General features: G+C 39.7%; 1 protein-coding gene across 1 annotated transcript; it reads left to right on the top strand.

The window, feature by feature from the left end:
• Nucleotides 1-3,945: 3,945 nt before the first annotated feature.
• Nucleotides 3,946-22,623, top strand: LOC144521591 (aminopeptidase N-like). Its single transcript, XM_078256147.1, has 21 exons — nucleotides 3,946-4,264; nucleotides 5,608-5,914; nucleotides 7,202-7,348; nucleotides 7,587-7,716; nucleotides 9,285-9,411; nucleotides 10,851-11,005; nucleotides 11,743-11,856; nucleotides 11,964-12,107; nucleotides 12,234-12,299; nucleotides 12,726-12,791; nucleotides 12,920-13,092; nucleotides 14,257-14,333; nucleotides 15,818-15,951; nucleotides 16,100-16,155; nucleotides 16,995-17,142; nucleotides 17,252-17,343; nucleotides 18,792-18,899; nucleotides 19,033-19,200; nucleotides 19,322-19,462; nucleotides 20,141-20,222; nucleotides 22,465-22,623. The coding sequence occupies exons 1-21, from the start codon at nucleotides 3,964-3,966 to the stop codon at nucleotides 22,621-22,623; spliced, it is 2,895 nt and encodes a 964-aa protein (XP_078112273.1). The 5' UTR covers nucleotides 3,946-3,963.
• The last annotated feature ends 1,332 nt before the right edge of the window (nucleotides 22,624-23,955 follow it).

The raw sequence follows: 23,955 nt of genomic DNA on the forward strand, positions 1-23,955 counted from the left end.
GACATTTCAATGGCTTGAATAGTCTGGTCATGTCTGACAATGTCTGGCAATGGCTGCATGGTTGGAAGCAATTTGTGTTGTTAAATTAGTGATAATCCGCTCTTCCATACCGACGAGAAGTGCTTTTATGCCGGGCAGAGACACTAGTATCGCCGTCATTCTGAGCCGGGTTATCGTCAGCTAGTGGCTCAGAAGCTAGGTCGCCATCTTGCCCTTGTCTTCGCTACAGTCCTCGCTCTCATGTTCGAGTTTCTGACCATGTCATCATTCTGGTTAGAAATCAACCTTAGAGACAAGCTCGCCAAGTTTAAGCAGATGTAAAGTGTGGAAAAAGTCAGATAAATGAGGAGTATATACTGTCTATGGTGGTGACAGAGCTCTCCCGGTTTGCTGCCTACACCATTGTTCAGCTAACCGGAACCGCCTATTCCAAGTATTTTATACCTGTAATATGTTTAGCTTGTTTTTATTATTTATTATCTTTAATTATTGTTTTTAATTGTTCTTTAATGTTTTATGTAAAGCACTTTGAATTGCCTTTTTGGTGAAAGTTGCCTTACAGAATGGAACATAAGATAAACTACTTAGAGATTATAGTGAATGAAGGGAACAACATGACTATTATTATCCTTTACTTACAGTGACAACATCCATCCATCCATCCATCCATCTTCATCTGCTTATCCGGGGTCGTGTCGCGGGGGTAGCAGCTCCAGCAGGGGACCCCAAACTTCCCTTTCCCGGGCCACATTAACCAGCTCCGACTGGGGGATCCCGAGGCGTTCCCAGGCCAGGTTAGAGATATAATCCCTCCACCTAGTCCTGGGTCTCCCCCGAGGCCTCCTCCCAGCTGGACGTGCCTGGAACACCTCCCTAGGGAGGCGCCCAGGGGGCATCCTTACCAGATGCCCGAACCACCTCAACTGTCTCCTTTCGACGCAAAGGAGCAGCGGCTCTACTCCGAGCTCCTCACGGATAACTGAGCTTCTCACCCTATCTCTAAGGGAGACGCCAGCTACCCTCCTGAGGAAACCCATTTCGGCCGCTTGTACCCTGGATCTTGTTCTTTCGGTCATGACCCAGCCTTCATGACCATAGGTGAGGGTAGGAACAAAAAACTGACCGGTAGATTGAGAGCTTTGCCTTCTGGCTCAGCTCTCTTTTTCGTCTAACGGTGCGATAAATTGAATGTAATACCGCACCTGCTGTGCCGATTCTCCGACCAATCTCCCGCTCCATTGTCCCCTCACTCGCGAACAAGACCCCCAAGGTACTTGATCTCCTTCACTTGGGGGTAAGGACTCATTCCCTACCTGGAGAAGGCACTCCATCGGTTTCCTGCTGAGAACCATGGCCTCCGATTTAGAGGTGCTGATCCTCATCCCAGCCGCTTCACACTCGGCTGCGAACCGATCCAGTGAGTGCTGAAGGTCACAGGCCGATGATGCCATCAGGACCACATCATCTGCAAAAAGCAGCGACGAGATCCCCAGCCCACCGAACTGCAACCCCTCTCCACCCCGACTACGCCTCGATATCCTGTCCATAAATACTACAAACAGGATTGGTGACAAAGCGCAGCCCTGGCGGAGGCCAACTCTCACCTGAAACGAGTCTGACTTACTGCCAAGAACCCGGACACAGCTCTCGCTTTGGTCGTACAGAGATTGGATGGCCCTGAGAAGGGACCCCCCTCACCCCGTACTCCTGCAGCACCTCCCACAGTATCTCCCGGGGCACCCGGTCATACGCCTTCTCCAGATCCACAAAACACATGTAGACCGGTTGGGCATACTCCCAGGCTCCCTCCAGGATCCTTGCGAGAGTAAAGATCTGGTCCGTTGTTCCACGACCAGGACGGAATCCGCATTGTTCCTCTTCAACCTGAGATTCGACTATCGACCGAACCCTCCTTTCCAGCACCTTGGAGTAGACTTTACCGGGGAGGCTGAGAAGTGTGATACCCCTGTAATTGGCACACACCCTCTGGTCCCCCTTTTTAAAAAGGGGAACCACCACCCCGGTCTGCCACTCCTTAGGCACCGTCCCAGACTTCCACGCAATGTTGAAGAGGCGTGTCAACCAAGACAACCCCTCCACACCCAGAGCTTTAAGCATTTCTGGACGGATCTCATCAATTCCTGGGGCTTTGCCACTGTGGAGTTGTTTAACTACCTCAGCAACCTCCACCAGGGAAATTGATGCCAATCCCCCCTCATCCTCCAGCTCTGCCTCTACCATAGAGGGCGTATTAGTCGGATTTAGGAGTTCCTCAAAGTGCTCCTTCAACCGCCCTATTACCTCCTCAGTTGAGGTCAACAGCGTCCCATCCTTACTGTACACAGCTTGGATGGTTCCGCTTCCCCCTCCTGAGGTGGCAAACGGTTTTCCAGAAGTACCTTGGTGCCGACCGAAAGTCCTTCTCCATGTCTTCTCCAAACTTCTCCAACACACGCTGCTTTGCCTCTTTCACGACAGAGGCTGCAGCCCTTCGAGCCCTTTGGTACCTTGCAGCTGCCTCCGGAGTCGTCTGGGATAACATATCCCGGAAAGACTCCTTCTTCAGTCGGACGGCTTCCCTGACCACCGGTGTCCACCACGGTGTTCGTGGGTTACCGCCCCTTGAGGCACCTAAGACCCTAAGACCACAGCTCCTCACCGCAGCTTCAGCAATGGAAACTTTGAACATTGTCCACTTGGGTTAAATGCCCCCAGCCTCCACAGGGATGCACGAAAAGCTCCGCCGGAGGTGTGAGTTGAAATTCTGTCGGACAGGGGCCTCCTCCAGACGTTCCCAATTTACCCGCACTACCCGTTTGGGCTTACCAGGTCTGTCCAGAGTCTTCCCCCACCCCCTGACCCAACTCACCACCAGATGGTGATCGGTTGACAGCTCTGCCCCTCTCTTCACCCGTGTGTCCAAAACATATGGCCTCAGATCAGATGAAACGATTATAAAATCGATCATTGACCTTTGGCCTAGGGTGCTCTGGTACCAAGTACACTTATGAGCATCCCTATGTTCGAACATGGTGTTCGTTATAGACAATCCATGACTAGCACAGAAGTCCAACAACAAGATCAGGGAGGCCGTTCCTCCCAATCACGCCTCTCCATGTGTCTCCATCATTACCCACGTGCGCGTTGAAGTCCCCCAGCAGAACTATGGAGTCCCCGACTGGAGCCCCATGCAGGACTCCACTCAAGGTCTCCAAGAAGGCCGAAAACTCTTGTTTGGTGCATATGCACAAACAACAGTCAGAGTTTTCCCCCCCACAACCCGCAGGCGTAGGGAGGCGACCCTCTCGTCCACCGGGTTAAACTCCAACGTAGTGAGAACATATAATAACAAAATAATAAAAATAAATAAAAACATATTCTTAAAAGTTACAAATAGTGGGGGGTATAAAGGCGAATACTGACTGACTTTGTTAGACTCTGCATAATCAAACTTGAGCCAAGAAAAACAGACAGATACATGAATGAATGAATACAATAGCATTTTTTACGGCTAACAGTATTTCCCAAATTATTCTTTTAAAAGCTGTCATGTGTGGATATATTTTAAACTGCCATTGCTTCAGTTAAAAAAGGCTCACATTTCAAATATCTCAGTGACAGTGCATTTCGGATGAACTGGAAAAGCTAGTTCATAGTTCTAGTTCATTTTCATGAAAAACTCTAGTTCTGCCTCAAAACCTTAGTTATTCCTATACTGCACTTGTGCTGTACTTTACGTTAAATGACAATAAAATAATGTAGTTAAAAGTCAATAATTATCTGTATGAATATATCTGACAGAGCCAATTTTGTCATCATCAACTGAGACTGGTTTTTACAATCCCACTGTTAATGTATCACCCGGTGGAGTGAATGGGAGGGGAGATGCTACAAATGGCTACATATAAAAGTTCACCTTCCACCCATATGTGTCTCAGTGGGACTCTAACACAGGCAGGCAACATGGGGAAAGGTTTCTACATCAGTAAAGCTGTTGGGATAGTGGCCATCATCCTGTGTGCAGGGGCCCTGGCTACTATTATTGCTCTGTCTGTTGTTTACTCACAGGAAAAGGCAAAAAATAATAACCAGGTTTTACCAACTGATGGAGGACCAACATCCAAACCACCCGACACCACACCTTCCCCGCCTAGTGAACCTTGGGACAAGTATCGGCTGCCCAAGAGCCTAGTGCCCAATCACTATAATCTAACCCTGTGGCCGCGACTGACTCCAGATGCAAATGGACTTTACATCTTTACTGGTAAGGCTTTTATGAGTGTACTGTAATACTCATCTATGATTCTCTGGAGCAAGAAGGCTTACTTTCATCCAAAGTAGTTGCATTCATCTGGTATTCGGGGTCTAAATGTATCCTCCTCAGCCAACAAGAATTAAAACCACCATGAATTTGGAGGCATTGGTTAAATAGGATAGGATGGAGATAAAGACTAATAGAAGGTCGATAAATCACAGCTTTAACCCATCAGTTGCAAAATTATAACACCACTTGTAGCCTAAAAGTGTAAAACAAATCTGTAAATGTTTTTTAAAGACTGCATTTACATATTCAATGAGTCTTACTGTCCTTTTAGTATGATAATTAGAGAACATAATAAACTAGTCAGACAGTATTGTGTGAATTGATTTAGTGGAATGTGTACTGTAAGTAACTGTGGAAGGATTATGAAATACTTTGCTTGGCTTGGCTTTGGTACGTAGAGGGTAAAAGAAGAAGAAACACACCTTCTGCTTGGTGGGATTTTGGATCCTGTTACTTGACTCACTTATCACAGTTTTATGGCTTCATATGAAGCACTTCGTAGCTTTTAAATTTCTTTGCAAATGCATTTTAAAGTCCCTGTGTCAAAACCTGATCCACCCGTACAGGTTTGTGAATTAAATCTTCTAAATTGAAGTTGGTAATAATCCTACAAGTTGTGTAAGGTCATCAAGTTCTATATACAATGCACTATATACAATCAACTCTAACTCAACTTTAACCTGGGAGATGGAGGGACATGTTAGTTAACCATAGTCTGTACACACCAAGAGGTTTACACAGCCCAAATAATGGTGTGTGCATTTGTATGGGCTTTAAATTTGCTGTTAGACACCATTACCTAGACTTATAAAACATGTTGTATGTTGAGCAGCAGATATAATAAAGGGAAAGCCCCTGCTTCTCTAAATGTCCATATAGCATAACACACAGGATTCTCATTAAGCTTGACAATTCATTTCCAATCATATAGATAGAGCAGTTGACAGAATGGGCTACATTTTGTGGTAATTTAAGTACAGAAACTACCAAAGCCCTGTTATTAGCTTTGTGTGTTTCGCAGATCATGTTATTGGTTTCAAATGGTGTATTTAGCTTATGAAGCAGGAGAGTTGTCTCAACCCAGTCAAGTCAGCTTCATTTATATAGCACATTTCATACAATGTCAGCTCAATGTGCTTCACACAAAACCACTTGGGGAACAATGCACTTGTCTACCTGCACACAAAGAATGATATACCTATTTTAAAACTTGGATACAGATAGCCAAAGCCACCATCCGACTGTTGATCACAGTTTAAGTAACTGTATTTCATGTTTTTTAGGTTCATCCAATGTGGAGTTTGAGTGCGCTGAGGAGACTGACCTGATTCTTATACACTCCAATAAGCTGAACTACACCAATTTGGAGAATGGCCACTTGGCAATGCTCACCTCAGTCAATAGTGGGGTCAGTGCCCCCTCAATCAAGTCTTCATGGCTCCAGAATGTGACTCAGTACCTGGTCCTACAGCTGGATGGTAAACTGAGTACGGGCCAAAGGTACCACCTCTACACTGACTTTACTGGAGAGCTGGCTGATGACCTGGGAGGCTTCTATAGGAGTGAATACTTTGAGGACGGAGTGAAAAAGTATGTGTATATGGTGTCAAAAGATGCGCCTTGAAACATAATTAGAGCAAAAGTGAATCCCAGAGGTTGCAGAACATGCAGTAGCCAGCAGTGATCAATAAGAAATGTTCTAAATAAGATCTCACACAAGACATTTGATTACTATTTTGAAGAATAGCCTGACGTCTTATCTACAGTCAGTGTAACTTCAATCAATCAATTTATCAGACTACAGATTATCAGCAAGATTATAACACGACTCGGCCGAAAATGGGCATTGGGTGCAACAATTGATCGTTTTATCCTGTGTAGTGTATCATAGAGGACACAACCAACACTGCCTCACGACGTGCCAACTGAAAGACTAGCATGATTTTTTTTTTGCCCTTCACGACGAGTTCCCTCACGTCCATGATTTTGACCAATATGAGCGCAGAGCACTTTTCCACACACAACTGTTAATATAGCGAAGCGAAAGAGGAATGATGTTGTTGCTCGGTTGAACTGTGAAATAGAGGAGTCGCTAGTCGCTTTTTTGAACACAAGACAGCCAGCTTCATACATACAGTATTGTTAAGTTACATTCTTGTTCCTGAAAGTCCGTTTCTAGCGCTCCTTTCTGATAACATCATGTGTTTTGTGAAAGATGGCAAGCTTTGATTGGTCGGGGACCAACGTGTAGTCTGTCATGTCTCTCGGCCAAGTCACAGCAAGAAGTTATGACTTTAAAATCCTAATCTCACCATCATAACAGACACAAATATTGTGAAGTCTAAATCTGGTATAAATCTTCCTTGCTAGCTTTAGCCTAGCTTAAAACAACTCCAAAATGTCTTCTTGGCATGTTCTATCTTGTTAGATGGCAATGTAGTCACCACCTCACTTAGATTTTGTTCTGGTGCATGGTTCTTTTTGAGACATAATATGCAGCCACTCTACCTAATAGTTGTTGGTCAAGAAATGCCATCAAAGCCTAGCACTGACTGGCTAAAACAGCAGTCTTGTTTTAACATTTCTATTTCGAATTGTGTATCTTGTAAGACAACATAATATGCAAGTAAAACAGTTTTAAAGCCTTTGGGAAGTGGTTTTTTTCACTTTTGATAGAGCTAGGCTAGCAGTTTCCCCCCTACTTCCAATTATTGTGCTAATGTAGGCTGAACATCCTAGGCCTAGCTCTGTGCTTGACACTGAGATCAAAATGTATATACATTTTTATCATCAGGCTCTTTGTAAAACTCCACACAAGCATAATGCTATTGGGTTGTTTCTGTAAGCATCACGTTTAATTTGTCTATTTTCTGTCAGGGTTGTTGCTACTACTCAGATGCAGCCAACAGATGCCAGAAAGGCTTTCCCCTGTTTTGACGAGCCAGCCATGAAAGCTATTTTTCACATCACGCTAATCCACGACAAAGGAACTGTCGCCCTGTCCAATGGCGAGGAAAAAGGTTAGTTGCACTATAATGATAATTGGACAGGCTTATTTTCACAGTTCCAGATCAAAAATCAATTGAATATATGAGGAGAACAATGGATGTAACATCATTTCTAGGGTGATCTAAGACTGTGGACAGCAGGGTGTGTTAAAGTGACATGTTTACAAAAACAAAAAGATTAACTAAATGTCAGAGATTAAAAACTAAAACAATAAATATGTTCTTCTATTAATTTGTATTTCTACAGAATCAAGCAGTGTCAACATTGAAGGTCACGATGTACTGAAGACAGCTTTTAAGCCAACTGAGAAAATGTCTACCTACCTGTTGGCTTTCATTGTCAGTGACTATACCTTCATCAATAACACCATTGATGGAGTTTTGGTAAGTAAAAGAGATTTTGTCATCAGTCTTTCCTGAATGCAGCTTGTATTTCCATGAAACTTAGAGATGTGCATTCTGCGAAGGTGTCTTTATTTGATACTACTACTGGGGGGGCACCAAAGTCAATTTTCAAATCCTACACATGGTAAGGACAGGTATGGAAACAAATAAGGGACATAAGTATTTGAATTTTAACAGCCACTGAATAGTTAATATTGAAATATTTTACTTTAAAAACTGTGTATCTGAGTTTATTTGTTTGGAATTCACTTCTTTGAACTTAAAATATGAAATTTCTTAAGTTGCAATTAAAAAAAGCTTAATTTGAATATTTTTTTGTTCAATGGTCACAAATTTAGATATTAGAATTCAGAAAAGATACATGGGTTTTGTAAGTAAAACATTTCAATATTAAGTGGTCAATGACTGTTCAAATTCAGATAATCATGTCTCTTATTTGCTTTAGTCAGGTATTTTGTTACTTTTCTATTGTAAATGGAGAATATACCACCAAGATACTTCCAGATGTTGATTTTCTTTTTTGTTGTTGATTTTTTTTTGGGGGGCACTTTTATTGCCGTTATTTGATAAGACAGATTAAGGCGGGAAGGTGGGAGAGAGAGGGGATGACATGCAGCAAAGGGCCACAGGTTGGAATTTACCCGTGGCCACTGCTGTAAGGACAGAGCCTTGGTACATGTGGGCACAGGCTCTACCAGGTGAGCTACGAGGGGAACCCGCTGATTTTTGATGAAATTGGAAATAAATTGTATTATATAGTAGGTCTTCCTTAATTAAAACATTTTAGAGCTTCCCTTATCTAGACCATAGGTTCACACACTGGTATTGTTATAGTGCCAAATAGCACTTAACACAGTTTAGTTTTCAAAACTTAGGTTTTAATCATCAGCCTAGGTATCCACATTCCTAACATACACAGCAACTTACATTGTAGTAAAACAAGAAAACAAAATGGTTCATTCTTGTACTCATCCAAGTGTCATTGTAATTAATGATTAGTGGTTGGAGAGGGGCCCCTATGGGCAATGTAATATGAACGTGAGTTTAGCCAGGTGTAGGATTTCAAAATGTGTGACTCTGTTGCCATCCGATGGTAGTATCTAAAAATACACTGTTACAGGAAACAATATACAGATTTAATATCCAAGATGATCATGCTGAAGCAACACATCAACAGCCACAATTTTCTTTTTCACAAACAGAATTCATGACATCAGAACAATTTTATAGAAGATCTAATCAAAGATCAGAAATCAGAAAAAGCTTTATTGCCAAGTACGTTTTTTACACATACAAGGCATTTGTTTTGGTGTTGTAGGTGCATGTCACACATTGTCTAAATATGTACACAGTATGTATCAAGTATTAGAATATAAACAATATAAGTATAAATATATATACACAGTATGTATAAAAGAGGTTATATCAATTTAAAACCACAGAGATTCCATGTTGTTCTGACAGTGATATTCAAGCTAACAACAGCAATGTGCATAATTAGACTGTGTAATGTGTTTTATTGTGTGTATTATGTGATGTGGGTTTAGATCCGCATCTTTGCCAGGAAGCCTGCTATTGATGCTGGGCAAGGACAGTACGCCCTTAACAAAACTGGACCCATTCTTAAGTTCTTTGAGGAGTATTACAATTCCAGCTACCCTCTGCCAAAGTCTGGTAAGTCCATTACACATGATGATCTGAGGCAATGCTTTTTTTTGAATATCCTTATCCTTTGTTAAATGTATGCTATTGAACTTGTTGCCTGAATACTTTTCTTTTTCTTTTCCACGTGTATTTAGTACATTGCAGTACACATACCAAGGTTATACATTAATATGTAATCCTCCGAGTTAACGGTTCCCCTCCCCTCAGTAGTCAGCAGTTCTTGGATTCATGTTTATTGCCATCATGTGCGTTTTTATGGTCAACCCTTAAATGACGTTTTTATTTTATAGACTGAGACATTTGCTGCCACTTCCAATAAAGCAGCTGTCAGTCATTCTGAACACCACATAAAAATACTCCTCCATCATCTGATCTGTTGTTGATTAGTGCAAGACTTATCTGCTTATTACAGTGCAGGAATGCTTTTATCTTTGTTTTGACATTTTATGACAGGGCTTTGCGAACAGGAGAAGATTATGTACAGCATCAATTATTAACAGCTACATCTTGATAATCTTGATTCGATTTGATTTAAATATATATATTTTTAACACTGATGGCTATTCCATTTATAGACTATCAAGTCTTGATTCCTAAAGATCAACAGATCATTGGTTTTATGCCCTGGCAACTGTCCTTTACCTTTCCAATTCTTCTTTAGAAAAATAGGCCACATGGTATCAAGTGTGATATAACCGCCATATTTGTTTTCGAATTTACAACACTAAGGCCATGTTGTCAACCTTAAATAATTTATTTGAAATGTAATAACATTCAATTGGGAACAAACTGTTAGAAACAAAAACAAAAAAGTGCCACTAATTGACAGAAATTTGAGTTTCCTCACCCGCAAAAAGCCACCAGATCCTGCCTTAAATGAGAACGGAAGAGTTGCCTGCGTCAATATTCTTTTCCCCAGTCAAATCTATATGTTTATGATGCCTGCAAATATGTTGGCGGCGTTTGTACCTACGTGTAGCATAGCCTACAAAGTGCAGTTTTTCTGTCAAGAACATATTCGTTGTTTACCTCACTTGTCACACCGGTGACTTCAGGGAAGCAGGAGGATTTTATAGTTCTGTTGTTTTTTTCTGTCATCTCCGACTCTGGCAGTGGACATTATGTTTAGAAATATCCGGCTGCAGGCTACTGGTAAGCAACGCTGTGTCGTCTTTGAAGGCTTTTTTTGTTGTCTTTAGACACAGGCAAGTAGGCAAGGGTGGAGAGATCTCCGATCCTGCTTTCGAAAGCTCATTTCGATTGATTTTTGTTTTAGAACCGTAGTGGTGACATCCCTAGTAAATTTTGTTACATTGTTACACATTCATAATTTCCTCCCTCCAGATTACATGTTTTAACACCGGTGCAGTTAGAACTTACTTGGTCAACTTATAAGAAGTAGTAAGTCTACAGGCAATCAACCACAAATATTATCTTTCCTGATGCAGATCAGATAGCTCTACCAGACTTTAATGCTGGAGCCATGGAGAACTGGGGCCTGATCACATACAGAGAGACAGCACTGCTTTACGATAAAGAGTTCTCCTCCAACTCCAACAAGGAGAGGATTGCTACCATCATCGCTCATGAACTGGCTCACATGGTTCGTTTTTAACACTGCAAACTGTTTAACTTCACAATGTCTTTTGAATCTTGCATAACGGTTCCTTATTCGGGTTTGGTTGCACATGTTCTTGGCAAATTAATGATCTATTAGTAAAATGGCAGAGTGCATCTGATAAAATCTGAAAAGGCAAGTTATAAAGGAATTTCAGTACATTCAGAAGGATGATTTTCTTCAAATGTGTTGTGAGAACATTACCATCAATCAATAGTTATCACTTACCACCAGGCCTGGAAGTGACACGTTCTGGCTGTGCCACGGTTTTGTTCCGTCCTCCACCACACACCAGACCACACAGGGAGCGTCTCAGTTTATTAGCTGGTGTCTACCTTCCACTCCAAGCCCTCATGCAATCAAACTCCATCCCTTCACATCCTGCCCGGCCTGTGGAATGCACGTGTGTGCATATGTGAATGTAGAATATGTACAATTTGAAATGCTGTATGATCAGCAAATCATTCAGGTGAATTTACGTTCACAATGTATATAATATAGTGGTCACTGTCCCTGTCACAAGTCTCATCAAAACAGATTTAAATCAACATACAGAGATGCTGTAAAGTCCAAGCCAAGTCTCAAGTCCTTGTTGTTTGGACTACAGTGTGACTCAAGTCCAACTCTGTAGTCTTCAGGTCTGGGAGCTTATAAAATGCTGTCTTATTAATCTTTAGTTTTTCTTGGAACATTCACACTGTTTCTCTGTACTGTTCCTATAGTGGTTTGGTAATCTGGTGACCCTGAGATGGTGGAATGACTTGTGGCTAAATGAAGGCTTTGCATCATATGTTGAGTACCTGGGAGCAGCAAATGCTGAGCCCGACTGGAACCTGGTAAGGATTTCCCTCCTACCTTTTGGCCACAATAAAGTGTAATGTAGGATGATGGTGACATTAATCGGTGGAGTTTTGGCCATACTGTCTTGTTTGTCTCATAATAGACAGATCTCATCGTGCTCAGTGATGTCCACAGGGTGTTTGCCGTCGATGCCCTTGCCTCCTCTCACCCTCTGTCTTCTAAAGAAGAGGACATCCAGAAACCAGCACAGATCAGTGAGCTGTTTGATGCTATCTCATACAGCAAGGTAACCTCATACATTTATAATAATAATATTTTCTGTTTTCCTTCAATATGTAAAAGATTTTGTCACAATATCCTTAAACACAGACTGATCTTGAGAAACATTCAACATGCGTTTGCTCATCCTCAGGGAGCAGCTGTTCTGAGGATGTTGTCGGATTTCCTAACTGAAGACGTCTTCACAACGGGACTCAGAGTAAGAACTTAATGGATACATACAATTTAATATTTACCTGAAACCACATGCTACTGTGTAGCTTAGTCCCCTTTGATTTGACACAGTACATCTTACATTACTGACCTTTGACAGGGGTTGGGTACACATGGTCTTAACAAATTAATTCTCCATTAGTAACGTAGCCGAGTACATTTGTTAACTCTAAAATATCTAATAAGGCATAGGAAACTTAAGGAATTCCAACCAGCACTGCAATCAGGCCATTCGGCAGGATGATTTTCTTCATATGTGGCATTAGAACAGAATCAGTAACAATCAGCCAACTCACCAATTATTGGAATGTAGAATATGTACAATTTGCAATGCTGTATGAGCGGCAATGCTTTCAGGTGAAGCAGAAACACCTCCAAAGCAAAATAACTAATCTTTGTTTTGTCCCTGCAGACCTACTTGGCTGAATTTGCATTTGGGAATGCAGTCTACACTGACCTATGGAAACATCTGCAGATGGCACGTTCTTTTCTAAAGACACTTAGATTTGAACATTTAGCTAATGGTTTAATCAAAAGGATCTCCAGTACGTGCCAACCTACTGTTGGCTGTAACATCATTTTTTTCTTGTTTGTCTGCTTCTACAGGCTGTTAATGCTAGTGTCACTGAACTTCCTGACACTGTCCAAAACATCATGAACACCTGGGTGCTGCAGATGGGCTTTCCTGTGGTTACCATAGATACCCAGACTGGGCTTGTATCCCAGAAGCACTTCCTCTTGGACCCAGACTCTAATGTCACTTCTGAATCTCACTTCAAGTACGTACAATGCCTTTCTCTCTTTTTTCCCACTAGACCAATCAATTCATACTTTTTGGTGTTTGTCTATAATACTACTGCTGCTATTTATCATTATGTATACAGTATTACAACTCATGTTACAATACTCATTTTGCTGCTATTCCTGCCTTTACTACTAGTTTAGTATTACCACTTATTTTATAGTAGTACAACTAGGCTATCTCCACTAGTACTATACATTCTAGTATTATTGCTAAAAAGTATGCTACTATGAGTTTTTTTCTATGTATTAATGCTAGGGCTGTCAAAATAACGCGTTAATTTCGATTAATTAATCAGAGAAAAAATAACGCGTTAAAAAAATTAACGCAGATTAATCCATTCCATATTGACGTTTGCATACAGACGAAAATCTGGTGCCACTGTATGTCTGCGCTTCTCTCTGATGCTCTGAAACAGACGTTACAGGAAACACAAACACCGCTGCATGTGACGCTAGTTAACACAATACTCAACAGCAGCTAACGTTAGCCTACCGCTAGCTAGTAGCTGGATTAAACACGGTTAAAATGCTGACAGCTAATGCTAAACGGTGTAAAGTTTGACTGTGTTTTACTGTAGAGGATTCAACACCGGTATGTAACAATCTGCAGCTGCCGTCGGAGAAACAACACAGACAGTGCGTTCAATGAAACTGGTAAACTACAGCCTCGTGGTGCATTTGAAGTTATTGTAAATGTCCTTTTCCAATCTGGCTGTTGTTTCTGTCGTTCAACAGCAATTTACTAGTGAAATAAGTTATTGTTATTGTTATACATTATTATTAAATCATTTAATTTTGACCATATGGCCTTAGCAATAAACAAGCCGTTCTTTGATGTCACCAACTGTTGTTTAGTACCCTTTTTTTTTTCTTTTCTTTTTTTACTTTCTTAAAAAGTATCGGTTCAGGGACCGTTAATTATGTATGCAATTAATTTCGATTAATTAATCACAGAGTATTTAATTAATTAGATTAAATTTTTTAATCGATTGACAGCCCTAATTAATGCATAATCATTTTTATTTTAATGTCATTATGATATAAATGATACAGCCCCCCTTTAACAGTTCTGTGCCAGACAAACAAAATAACACATTAAACTAAATGTAGATGTAATAATACATGTGTTTATTCTACAGTTATGAATGGATCGTTCCGATCAAGTGGATGAAGACTGGAAAAATCCAGGATCCCCATTGGCTGAAGGATAAATCAAGTAAGGTGTACAGACACCAACAATAACATGGTGATTTTGTGCTGATAAATAAAATTACTTCTGAATGAAAGTAAGTGGAGCTAAAACATTTTTGGGCAAAAGGCAAGGCAGCTTTATTTTTTATGGAGCTATTGAGCTATGGACTATTCCGTGGCAATTTAGGGTCACATTAGTTGCAGGATATACCAACCAAATATGAAATATGGCCACACCCAAGCCCAATCACTGTAGAACTTTAACGTAAATAAAGCATCACACAAATGTTTAGGCCTAGATGATCAATTATCAACCTTTTATTAAAAATCATCTGAAAAGATTAGAGACTAGAGGTATCAGTCACACCAAAAATTAATGACTCTCGCAAAGTAAGGAAAGTGATAAAATATGCTTTTAAGAAGGACTTGACAGTACTAACACATTAATGCACAGTTTATGATGCATTTTTCCCACTGAGTGGTGAGTTGAAGAAGCTAACTCAAGCAATTAAGGCTGGAGGAACTGCAAGGGAGAGCAATAATTCATATTTCCCTTCAACGTTGATAAAGGGAATATTGAATAATCATTTTGGATTGTTCACTGATCTTAAAATGTCAGATTGTCAGTTTACCTCCAGATGGCTCAATTTATACCCTCACTCTGATCAAAGTTGAGCCACAGGAATACTTTTTTGGTCATCTTTCAGGGTACTTTGACATAGATGCAGTCTTACAATTTAATTTCATAGGCGTAATCCTGAAATAAATATTTACGACGGTAAATGAAAAATATTGATGACATGTTCTCTCTGACCGAAGTGGCTTTGGGAATTGAGGAGATGGTTAAAGAAAAAGGGGTAGAAAAGCATTTGAGAGTGGAGTAGACTTACACGTTGTGTGTAACCTGAGACGTTACATTAAAGTTTCAATAAAAGCTTACTTTCGCCTCACATGGTCTTCTGTACAACGGAGCAACAGAAGAGGAGTGTACAAGAGCTAAGGGACTTTATCATAATTAACTGAAATGATACTGCGTAGTACATCACAAACTTTATAAAATGCACACACATACATTTACTTTTTGTAAATTGCAGGCTGTGGGAGAATTTTAGACTGGACATTATAACGTTATCAAATACTTGCACAATAACAATCTGAGTCTGTCAATGGCAAAAACGCACACTTTTAGTGAATGTACATTGACGGTCGCTATTGCCCCATAGGGTTACATTGCAGTCCGCTTCGCGACTGCCTGTTATAGTGTTCTCGCTCAATACTGGACAAATTTCAAAGACTTTTGTTCACATTTTGTTCTTACACAAAAATGCATGGGAAAATATGGTCCATGTTTGAAAATACAGAAATTCCCCTTTAAGAGTTTATTGCCCAAGTGTGAAGAAAATCACCCAAAGACAAATAATAAGCAAACATTGACAAATTAATTATCCTACATTTTCTGGTCTTGTGTATGACAAGAATGACAAGCTCTGACATCCCTTTCTTTTGTAGTCACAATTAATGCGATGAAGGCATCAGGGACTGAGTGGGTGCTGGCCAATCTCAACGTGGTGGGTTACTACAGAGTCAACTATGACAAAGGAAACTGGGACAGACTCCTAAATTGTCTAACGACTGATCATAAGGTATACTTTTTGGCAACTTAAAATAAATGTGATCTCTGCTTTCCTATGCTGTTGATGAACGTGCTTCTTGATCTGAGTTGTTGTTGTAGTAGTAGTAGTAGTAGTAGTAGTAGTAGTGGTGACAGGAATATTGCTCTTGTTTTTCAAGCTTATTCCAGTGATCAACAGAGCTCAGTTGGTGGATGATGCCTTCAACCTTGCCAGGTAAGTCCTAATACAGTATCATACAGTATCTATATATGATGTAATAAAGAAATGAACAGAATGATTATCTGGATTACTGAGACTTAGAAAAAATAACTTTAATTGTTACCTTCAGTAAAACCAAAAGAATTTATTGAAGACGTTCTAGGCAACAACATCATTACATCAATCAGCAGGGTTTATAGAAAAAAGTAACCCACAAATACTATTGCACAGCATTGCCAGCATGACACAGATGCTGCAACATATTTTAATTCATTACTAAACAGCGATGGTTCCTAAGTGGGGGGTGTGCACCCTAGGAACCCTAATGCATGGTTCTGCTGCACCGCTAGCAAAGCATGGCCAAGTTTGTGAAAGGACAGCCAGGTAAACGTAAAGCAGACGATGAAGCTACACCCTATATACAAAAACAAAGAAAATACATAGTAGCGGCCACAATTCCATCTTAAGAGCCTGATTGGACTGAAACAGCTGGTTGTTGTGCACCTCTCTCTCTGTCCCTCTCCCCGCTTCACTGAGAAACAGCTGATCTCAATTCACTTCAAATGGTCTTTTTGGCATGGGAAACAGACGTTTACATTAAGTATGTATGAATATAGGTTAAGTATAACTAATATACACATATAGGCCTATATGGGGGTGGTGGGGAGAGGGGGGGCAGCAGTTTGGGAACCACGGACTTACAGTAGGTTTATGAAGATCCTATTTATGAAGAACTATTTTGCCAGTGTATTGAAGAGTAAAACTATGAACACTAAAGACTTTTGATTAAAGATGATCACGTTGTATTCAATTTTGGATAACCCATTCATTTTCACAATCTTGTAACCCCAAAGAGCAAAGATCATCCCTACTGTACTGGCCCTCAGTACCACCACGTACCTGAACAAGGAGAGAGACTATATGCCCTGGCAGTCAGCCCTGAACAACCTGGACTTCTTCTACCTCATGTTTGATCGAAGTGAGGTTTATGGTCCCATGCAGGTGTGCTTACTTTCAGCCAAAAAGAGCCTTAATACAAATAAGTTATTTCTATGATTCTAATCTTCATGGAATTATCACATTTCCTTACCTCTGTCTTGCTTGATTTTAGAATTATCTGAGGAAACAGGTAACCCCCCTGTTTCAATACTATCAGAACATGACTGACAACTGGAAGAACGTACCTGATGGACACATGGACCAGTGAGTAAAGAGACATAAATGGACATTTATTGTTTTGGAGATCATACTTTTTAAGAAAGGCATTAACAGAATATGACACTTGAAAAGAAAAGATGATTTTCAACTTATTATAATTCAACTATGGGCCCTTTTAGTTGGGGGCCCCAAGCAGCCTAAAGGTAAACTCCGTCCTTGAGATCAACACTGCATTGTCCTTATTACACTGTATAAGAAAATGACCCAGTGTTGTAATCTCCTATTTAAGTGTTTCATCAGAATGTTTTAGAGTCTGCAGTTGTCATAATTTAACAAACTATTGAAATCGAGTATCAAATATTTCCCTGTAATAATGTAGCAATGTAACATGTCTTTTTATAGCAATATAAAAAATCTCGAGCTCTTGGGAAACCATAGCTGTAGTTCATTTTAAATTATGTTGTCTTTATTTTATGGCTAGGAATAGGCCAAGTTGCCTCTTGTATACTTATGGATTTTCAACCTTGATAATGTGACTTTTGTAACATTGGTCCATTTTAAGAGCTCTGGTTTGGCCAATGATTACTGTCTAGCTTAATCACACATATTATTATTATTATTTTTTTTTTTTTAGATCAATTTTTTTTAATATTTAGAACACACAGAACATACAAATACAATTGAACAAAAACCCTCTCCCACACCCCACCCTCTGCGGTCTTGAGGAAAACAAAAACAAACAAATAAAAAAAAACAAAGACAGAAACCACACCTTGCTTAGTCACTCTCCTCTAATTCTTGTGATTTTGAGGTCATTAGGACTGATATTTGTGCTGCTGCTGCTGAGCTATCATTTTCTTGGTTGCGGTTGAGCCAGCTAACCAAACTTTCTGCTGTCTCCCAATGCGACAGCAGAAAGTAATTTTTGATGAAAATTGCATGTGTAATTTAGAGTCGTCATTAAGTAACAAAACAATCGGGTCAGTAGGAATTCAATATCCTATCACATCAGATATTATTGATGTTGTTTTATTCCAGAACTCATGCACCTGTTCACACTCCCAGACCATGTGCAGGAAAGTTCAGCTGTAAACATATTTTATGAACTTGCTAGCTTGCAGCAGCTAGCGTTACCACTCTCTAGTGTTTGGTTTTAGTAGTCAGTGTCCACAGAATCCAGTATATTACAGTTATATACGGTGCATTTTATCTGCCCATGGTGTATATGGTGCATTTTTACCTGTACACCATACGGCAATGTTGCTGGAAAACCTAATGCTAACTGTAAAGAGGCCATGCCAAGCCGGTGCTACTGTTGTGATAAAACAGTATTTTAGATAACGTACAAAGCACTACTTGGCCTCTAATAATAAGAAACCACCCAACTGTTGTTAGGCATATTCTTTGTTTCTCTGTCCCCATGTATACTCTTCATGTTTTCTTTCTGGGCTCCTGTAAATGCTTCTTCTCCTTCCTGTGTTCCCTTCTTCCAGGTATAATCAGGTAAATGCTATCAGACTGGCTTGTAGGACAGGCCTTGAGGAATGCCAAAATCTGACCAAGACATGGTTCAATCAATGGATGGACACTAACATTAACAAGTGAGTGTATATAATCTCAATGTGTAACTTATTATCTTTCCAGTGTTAAAATGTCTCTTTACTGTGTTTTACGTGCAACCATAGGTCTATCATCTATGGTGTACTGAACTTTCAATATGTCATCTTGTTTCAGGATCCACCCCAACCTGCGTTCCACCGTGTACTGTAACGCCATTGCAGCAGGTGATGCTAAAGAGTGGGAGTTTGCTTGGGAAGAGTTTCTGAACGCCACTATTGCTAGTGAAGCTGAAAAACTCCGCTCTGCCCTGGCCTGCACAAATCAACCCTGGCTGCTCAACAGGTCTGCTCACAGACAGCCTTGTTAAGGCCTTACTGTTATACAGTGTACTACAGCTTATAATTGAATATTACTGACCAGTACACACACATATATACTTACTGTCCTGCTTGTACCCTTTCAGATACCTGGAGTTCACTCTGAATCCAGACCTTATCCGAAAGCAGGATGCCACCTCCACCATTGTCTACATTGCCAACAATGTGGCTGGTCAGTCTCTGGCATGGGACTTTGTCAGGGCGCGATGGTCATACATTTTCAAGGAGTGAGTACAACACAATACTTTTTTGTTGCTGACATCACTGCATTCCCATGAAACATGAGGCACCATATTTGTAGTCTATAACCCAGTTTTTAAATGAACCATGTCTGCTTAGCAGTCATTCCACAACATGACAATTTTAAAGGTGCTGAAACAGTTCTAAAAGTTTGTAATGAATGCAGATATATGGTGTGTTGGGTAACACTGTGACCTATGATTTTCACATGCCGAACTGGAGCACAGCCACATAATAAATGATTCATTGTCATGCAATTCATTGTCATGCAATCACACAACAGCAGATAGGTCGTTACAGTCAGTTATTATCAGTGGCAGCTTTTATTGACCGATCATGCTCATCATAAACCATGCAGGCCTCACCTTGACGGAGCACAACACAGGGACTGAGTGTAGTTTTATTGTTTTATTAAGATAGTAGTTGTAATGTTGTTTCAGTAGTAATAGATTTGTGTGTTTAAAAATTTTAACTAGTGCAACAACCAATTATTTTTGGTTGGTTTCAAGTGTTTGATTTGTATTACTGCATTTTGAAAAGTCTGAAAAACTGTTTTGAAATTTTTACCAATTGTAAAAAAAAAAAAATCAAAAAAAAAATCCTTTTAATTTGCATACAAATAAACCTGATTATCTGTTTTGCCTTGACTTTGTTTTCACTCACAGATATGGTGGTGGATCATTTTCCTTCTCCAACCTCATCAACGGAGTCACCAAACGTTTTTCCACTGAATTCGAGCTTCAACAGGTTAGATATTCTAGACCAGGGGTCTTAGCTGAAAAGAGTATGACGTAGGGACCCCCTAATACATATACTGTATAAAATTTAGTTGCACATTAAACAGACCGGATGGATGAAAATTAGTGGATATTGTTTATACATCATGTTTTGATGTTAAACATACATGTGGAAAGCACAGTGAATCCTTAAGCTGAACTGTTTGGCTACCATAGTGGCTACCTTACCTATAGTAAACTTATCTTCAATGTGTAAATCACATTTTTTTCCTTTTTCACAAATAGGCCAATTCATCTTTGCTATTAATAAGTTGAATTCATATTGATATATATTTTCAGACATTTTAATTCTTGAAAAAAAAGAACATCATTTGGCGGAGGAAGATCTCTGTTCTAGACTGTTTTTGATCACAATCAAACAAATTTGTATCTCTATTTTCATGTTTTAGTGTAGTTCCACATTGTGATTTGTGTATATTATTATTTTGCACTGTATACATGCCCAGGAATACCGATCGAAATTAGCATTGGAAATTTTAAACTTTGATGTCTCCCCTTAAGTCTAAATAACATAGCATAACTGTCATAGCATGTTACCACTTTATGTTCATCTACCATTGCAGACTGAAACTCAGTTTCTAAAATATTTATTTATGTAAGAAAAGCAAACACACCAAACAATAATTATGAACTGAATATTAAATCGAATGTATACATGTTGAAATGTAATTATCACTCTGCCCTGTCAGAAACCGCTCTCTCTCGCCTCTAGCCTCGCTAATGGCCGTTGCCCTGTAACGTTAGTCGCTCTCGGAGCGTGACTATCCAGCTAGCGAGCTAATCCGCTTGTGGAGCTTTTTAACTCCCAAAAAGCAGATTACCAAAGGTTCTCATTAATCTAATAATGGGCATTTGTGTTGTGTTATTTAAACAAATGATCCATCAACAGGGAAATAAAAGCCTTCTGTCTACGAGTCCGTTGTCCTGACAGAGCTCCAGCCAGCTGACAGTCGGGGTCTGTGAGTGTGACTAACCAGCAGCCCTGGCAGGCACTATAGCTGGTTGTGGAGCTTCTATATTCCGAAGCAAATTGGGAGAAACCTTTTAATTCACTATCGATTTTCATAAAACTGCTTACTGTATATTCAAAATCTGCACAGTTGATTTCTTGCATAAAAGATCTCATAAGTGAATTTAGTGGTGAATTGGCAGACGCAAATTGTAAAAATCGTCTCACAAGTTTATCCTCAGTAAAATGGTAGTGTCAAGAACATTTCCGGTAATTTTAACTGTTATTGGCGAAATGCGAATTTGTGTATTGGGCCAGTACTTTAGCCACAGGGACACAAGGACACAAGGGTCAGAACACAAGTACAGACAAGAATGCAGCTTGAGAAAGGCCCCTGATCTCAGGACATACCATCAGATCTAATTCATATAAAGATTTACTATTTGGAATCTGATGTGGGGCAATAATATAAACATGCTAAAGTCCCTGGAGAAGCCACTGATGAAATAAATACATTTTGGATAGATTTTATTTATTTAGATTTCTAAACTGTCCCTAAATCAAGTCATGTTTCAAGTATGTAAAATTGTGTCTTAAAGTCTTAGGCTACATTTACATTGCTACGTTTTGGTTTAAAAACGAATATCATTTTCCGTGTTTACACCTCACATTCACACTGCTCTGGCATGTCAGAAAACACTTCTGACACCGTTTTGGTTTACAATGTCCTGGGTTGTCTTGCAGTCTCAACGGCCGCAAACTGAGACCTTTAGCAACACCAACACTGACGCCAATGTTTCGCCGCCTGATTGGGTCATCACGTCTCGTTCTTGAGACTTAGCTACTAACGTTACCATGGCAACTATCAGCAACAGGCGGAGTATACATGCTGCCTCCTGTTTACCCCGCACGCGCATGCTCACTATACGAGACTGTTGATGAGATATGCGGTTTGGGCATGTTACTTTAAACCGGAGATTAGTTCTTCTACTGGAGCTAAAAACACTTGTGTGCACAGCGATCACTTTTGGCTCAAAACTCACTCCGCTTGAAAACCAAAACGTAGTAATGTCAATGTAGCCTAATAGTAATTTGAATCTGTCTTATATGTCTGGGGGTTAGGATGACTAACAACCGCACTTTTTGATGGTCCCTGTGTTGTTATTTGTTGCTGCCTGACTTGAAATGGTTGCATCACCTCCCTTAACAACACACTCATTTTATGTTTTGTTTGTTTTGACAGCTGAAACAGTTTAAGGCAGATAACTCTGAGACTGGATTCGGCTCTGGGACCCTGGCAGTGGATCAGTCCATTGAGAGAACCATGAGCAACATAAAATGGGTCACAGAGAACCAGCAGAATGTTCTGAATTGGTTCAAAATGGAAGGAAATGCTAACTAAGCCTTGTACTAGCTCTGTGTACTTCAGGCAATTTAAAAGTTCTTTTTTTGATCAAAATAAATCTTGCTTGGAGAAGGAGATTTCACGCAAGTTCATTTAAAAGCAAATTTACTCTAGCTCTGCATGTTTGTTTGGTCCTGAAAAATCATTTACATCTGCAAAATTGTCACATCACATCATCATCTGTAAAAAATGAATGGGACCCAAATTTGCTTGCTGAGCCTTTGTTGTCCCTTTGTTTGGTTGAACTGAAAAGAGACTTGCGGTTTATTTTGAATCGTTGAAAGTAGAAGTACTATTTACACATTACATGTTGATACTTTAAGTTAGACAAAGGGCCAGATAGGACTTAGGAAAGGATGTTATTTGTGTTATACTTTATATTACTTTAATTACAGTTTTCAATAATCTACTTAAAAAAAAATATATAAAATTTAGAATTTTATGATTATACAAAAGAGTTTTATTATTTTTGCATGCGTTCACCCTGCTCTGTTTACATTTATTTTCAACCACGAGCACACAGCGACGAACCCAAATAAACAGAGAATGCTGGAATGAAACATTATCTAACAAGTGTAGTGAAGCGGCTCTGTTGTAAAGGCTAACGGTGCTTGGCATGTTAGAAAACACAGCTGAAAGGTCATTAATGGATTCACTTTAGTGTTAGCCACCATGGTAACATGGTTTATTAGCAAACTAACGTTGATGAGAGTACAGCTATTAGAAGTTAATATATAAAGTCGAAGAGGACTCTGACAGCCAGCTAAGCTCCTATAACTGGCGATACAGTTGGGAAACAATAAAAAGCTAATTATTTATTATATAAGCATTTCGTTGTAACATGACATGCGGGTAGGCCAAGGCAAGAAGGGTGAGATTCGCCAAAACATTTTAAAAAATACACATTTGTATAGTAACTTAAGCAATCGATTGTTATTGATTTTCTTTTTACTATTTGAACTATATTCAACTTCTGGAATTTGTTCCTACAGCCCTAGTTTAGATCTATATAGCAATTATAGCTGTGGTCATACATAATACATCCAAAAATTTAATTTGTTTTACAGCTAATGCATACCAAAATCTTCATGTAAAACTTTGTAAACTGGATATATGTAAATATGTGCACATTTAAAAAAACAAAATGCTTACATTATCTTTGTCCACTGGATATTGCTACCATTTTATAGACAATGATTCCCATCTTAGCTGACATTGCATCATTTTTAGATGTTTGGTATTTGAAGGCAATGATTCTACTCTATTCTGGAAAGGAAAATAAACACATTTGTTAAAAATGTATACTGTTGTACTCCGTTTGTCTGAAAA

The sequence above is a fragment of the Sander vitreus genome, chromosome 8 (genome assembly GCF_031162955.1).
Source record: "Sander vitreus isolate 19-12246 chromosome 8, sanVit1, whole genome shotgun sequence".
Classification (NCBI taxonomy): domain Eukaryota; kingdom Metazoa; phylum Chordata; class Actinopteri; order Perciformes; family Percidae; genus Sander; species Sander vitreus.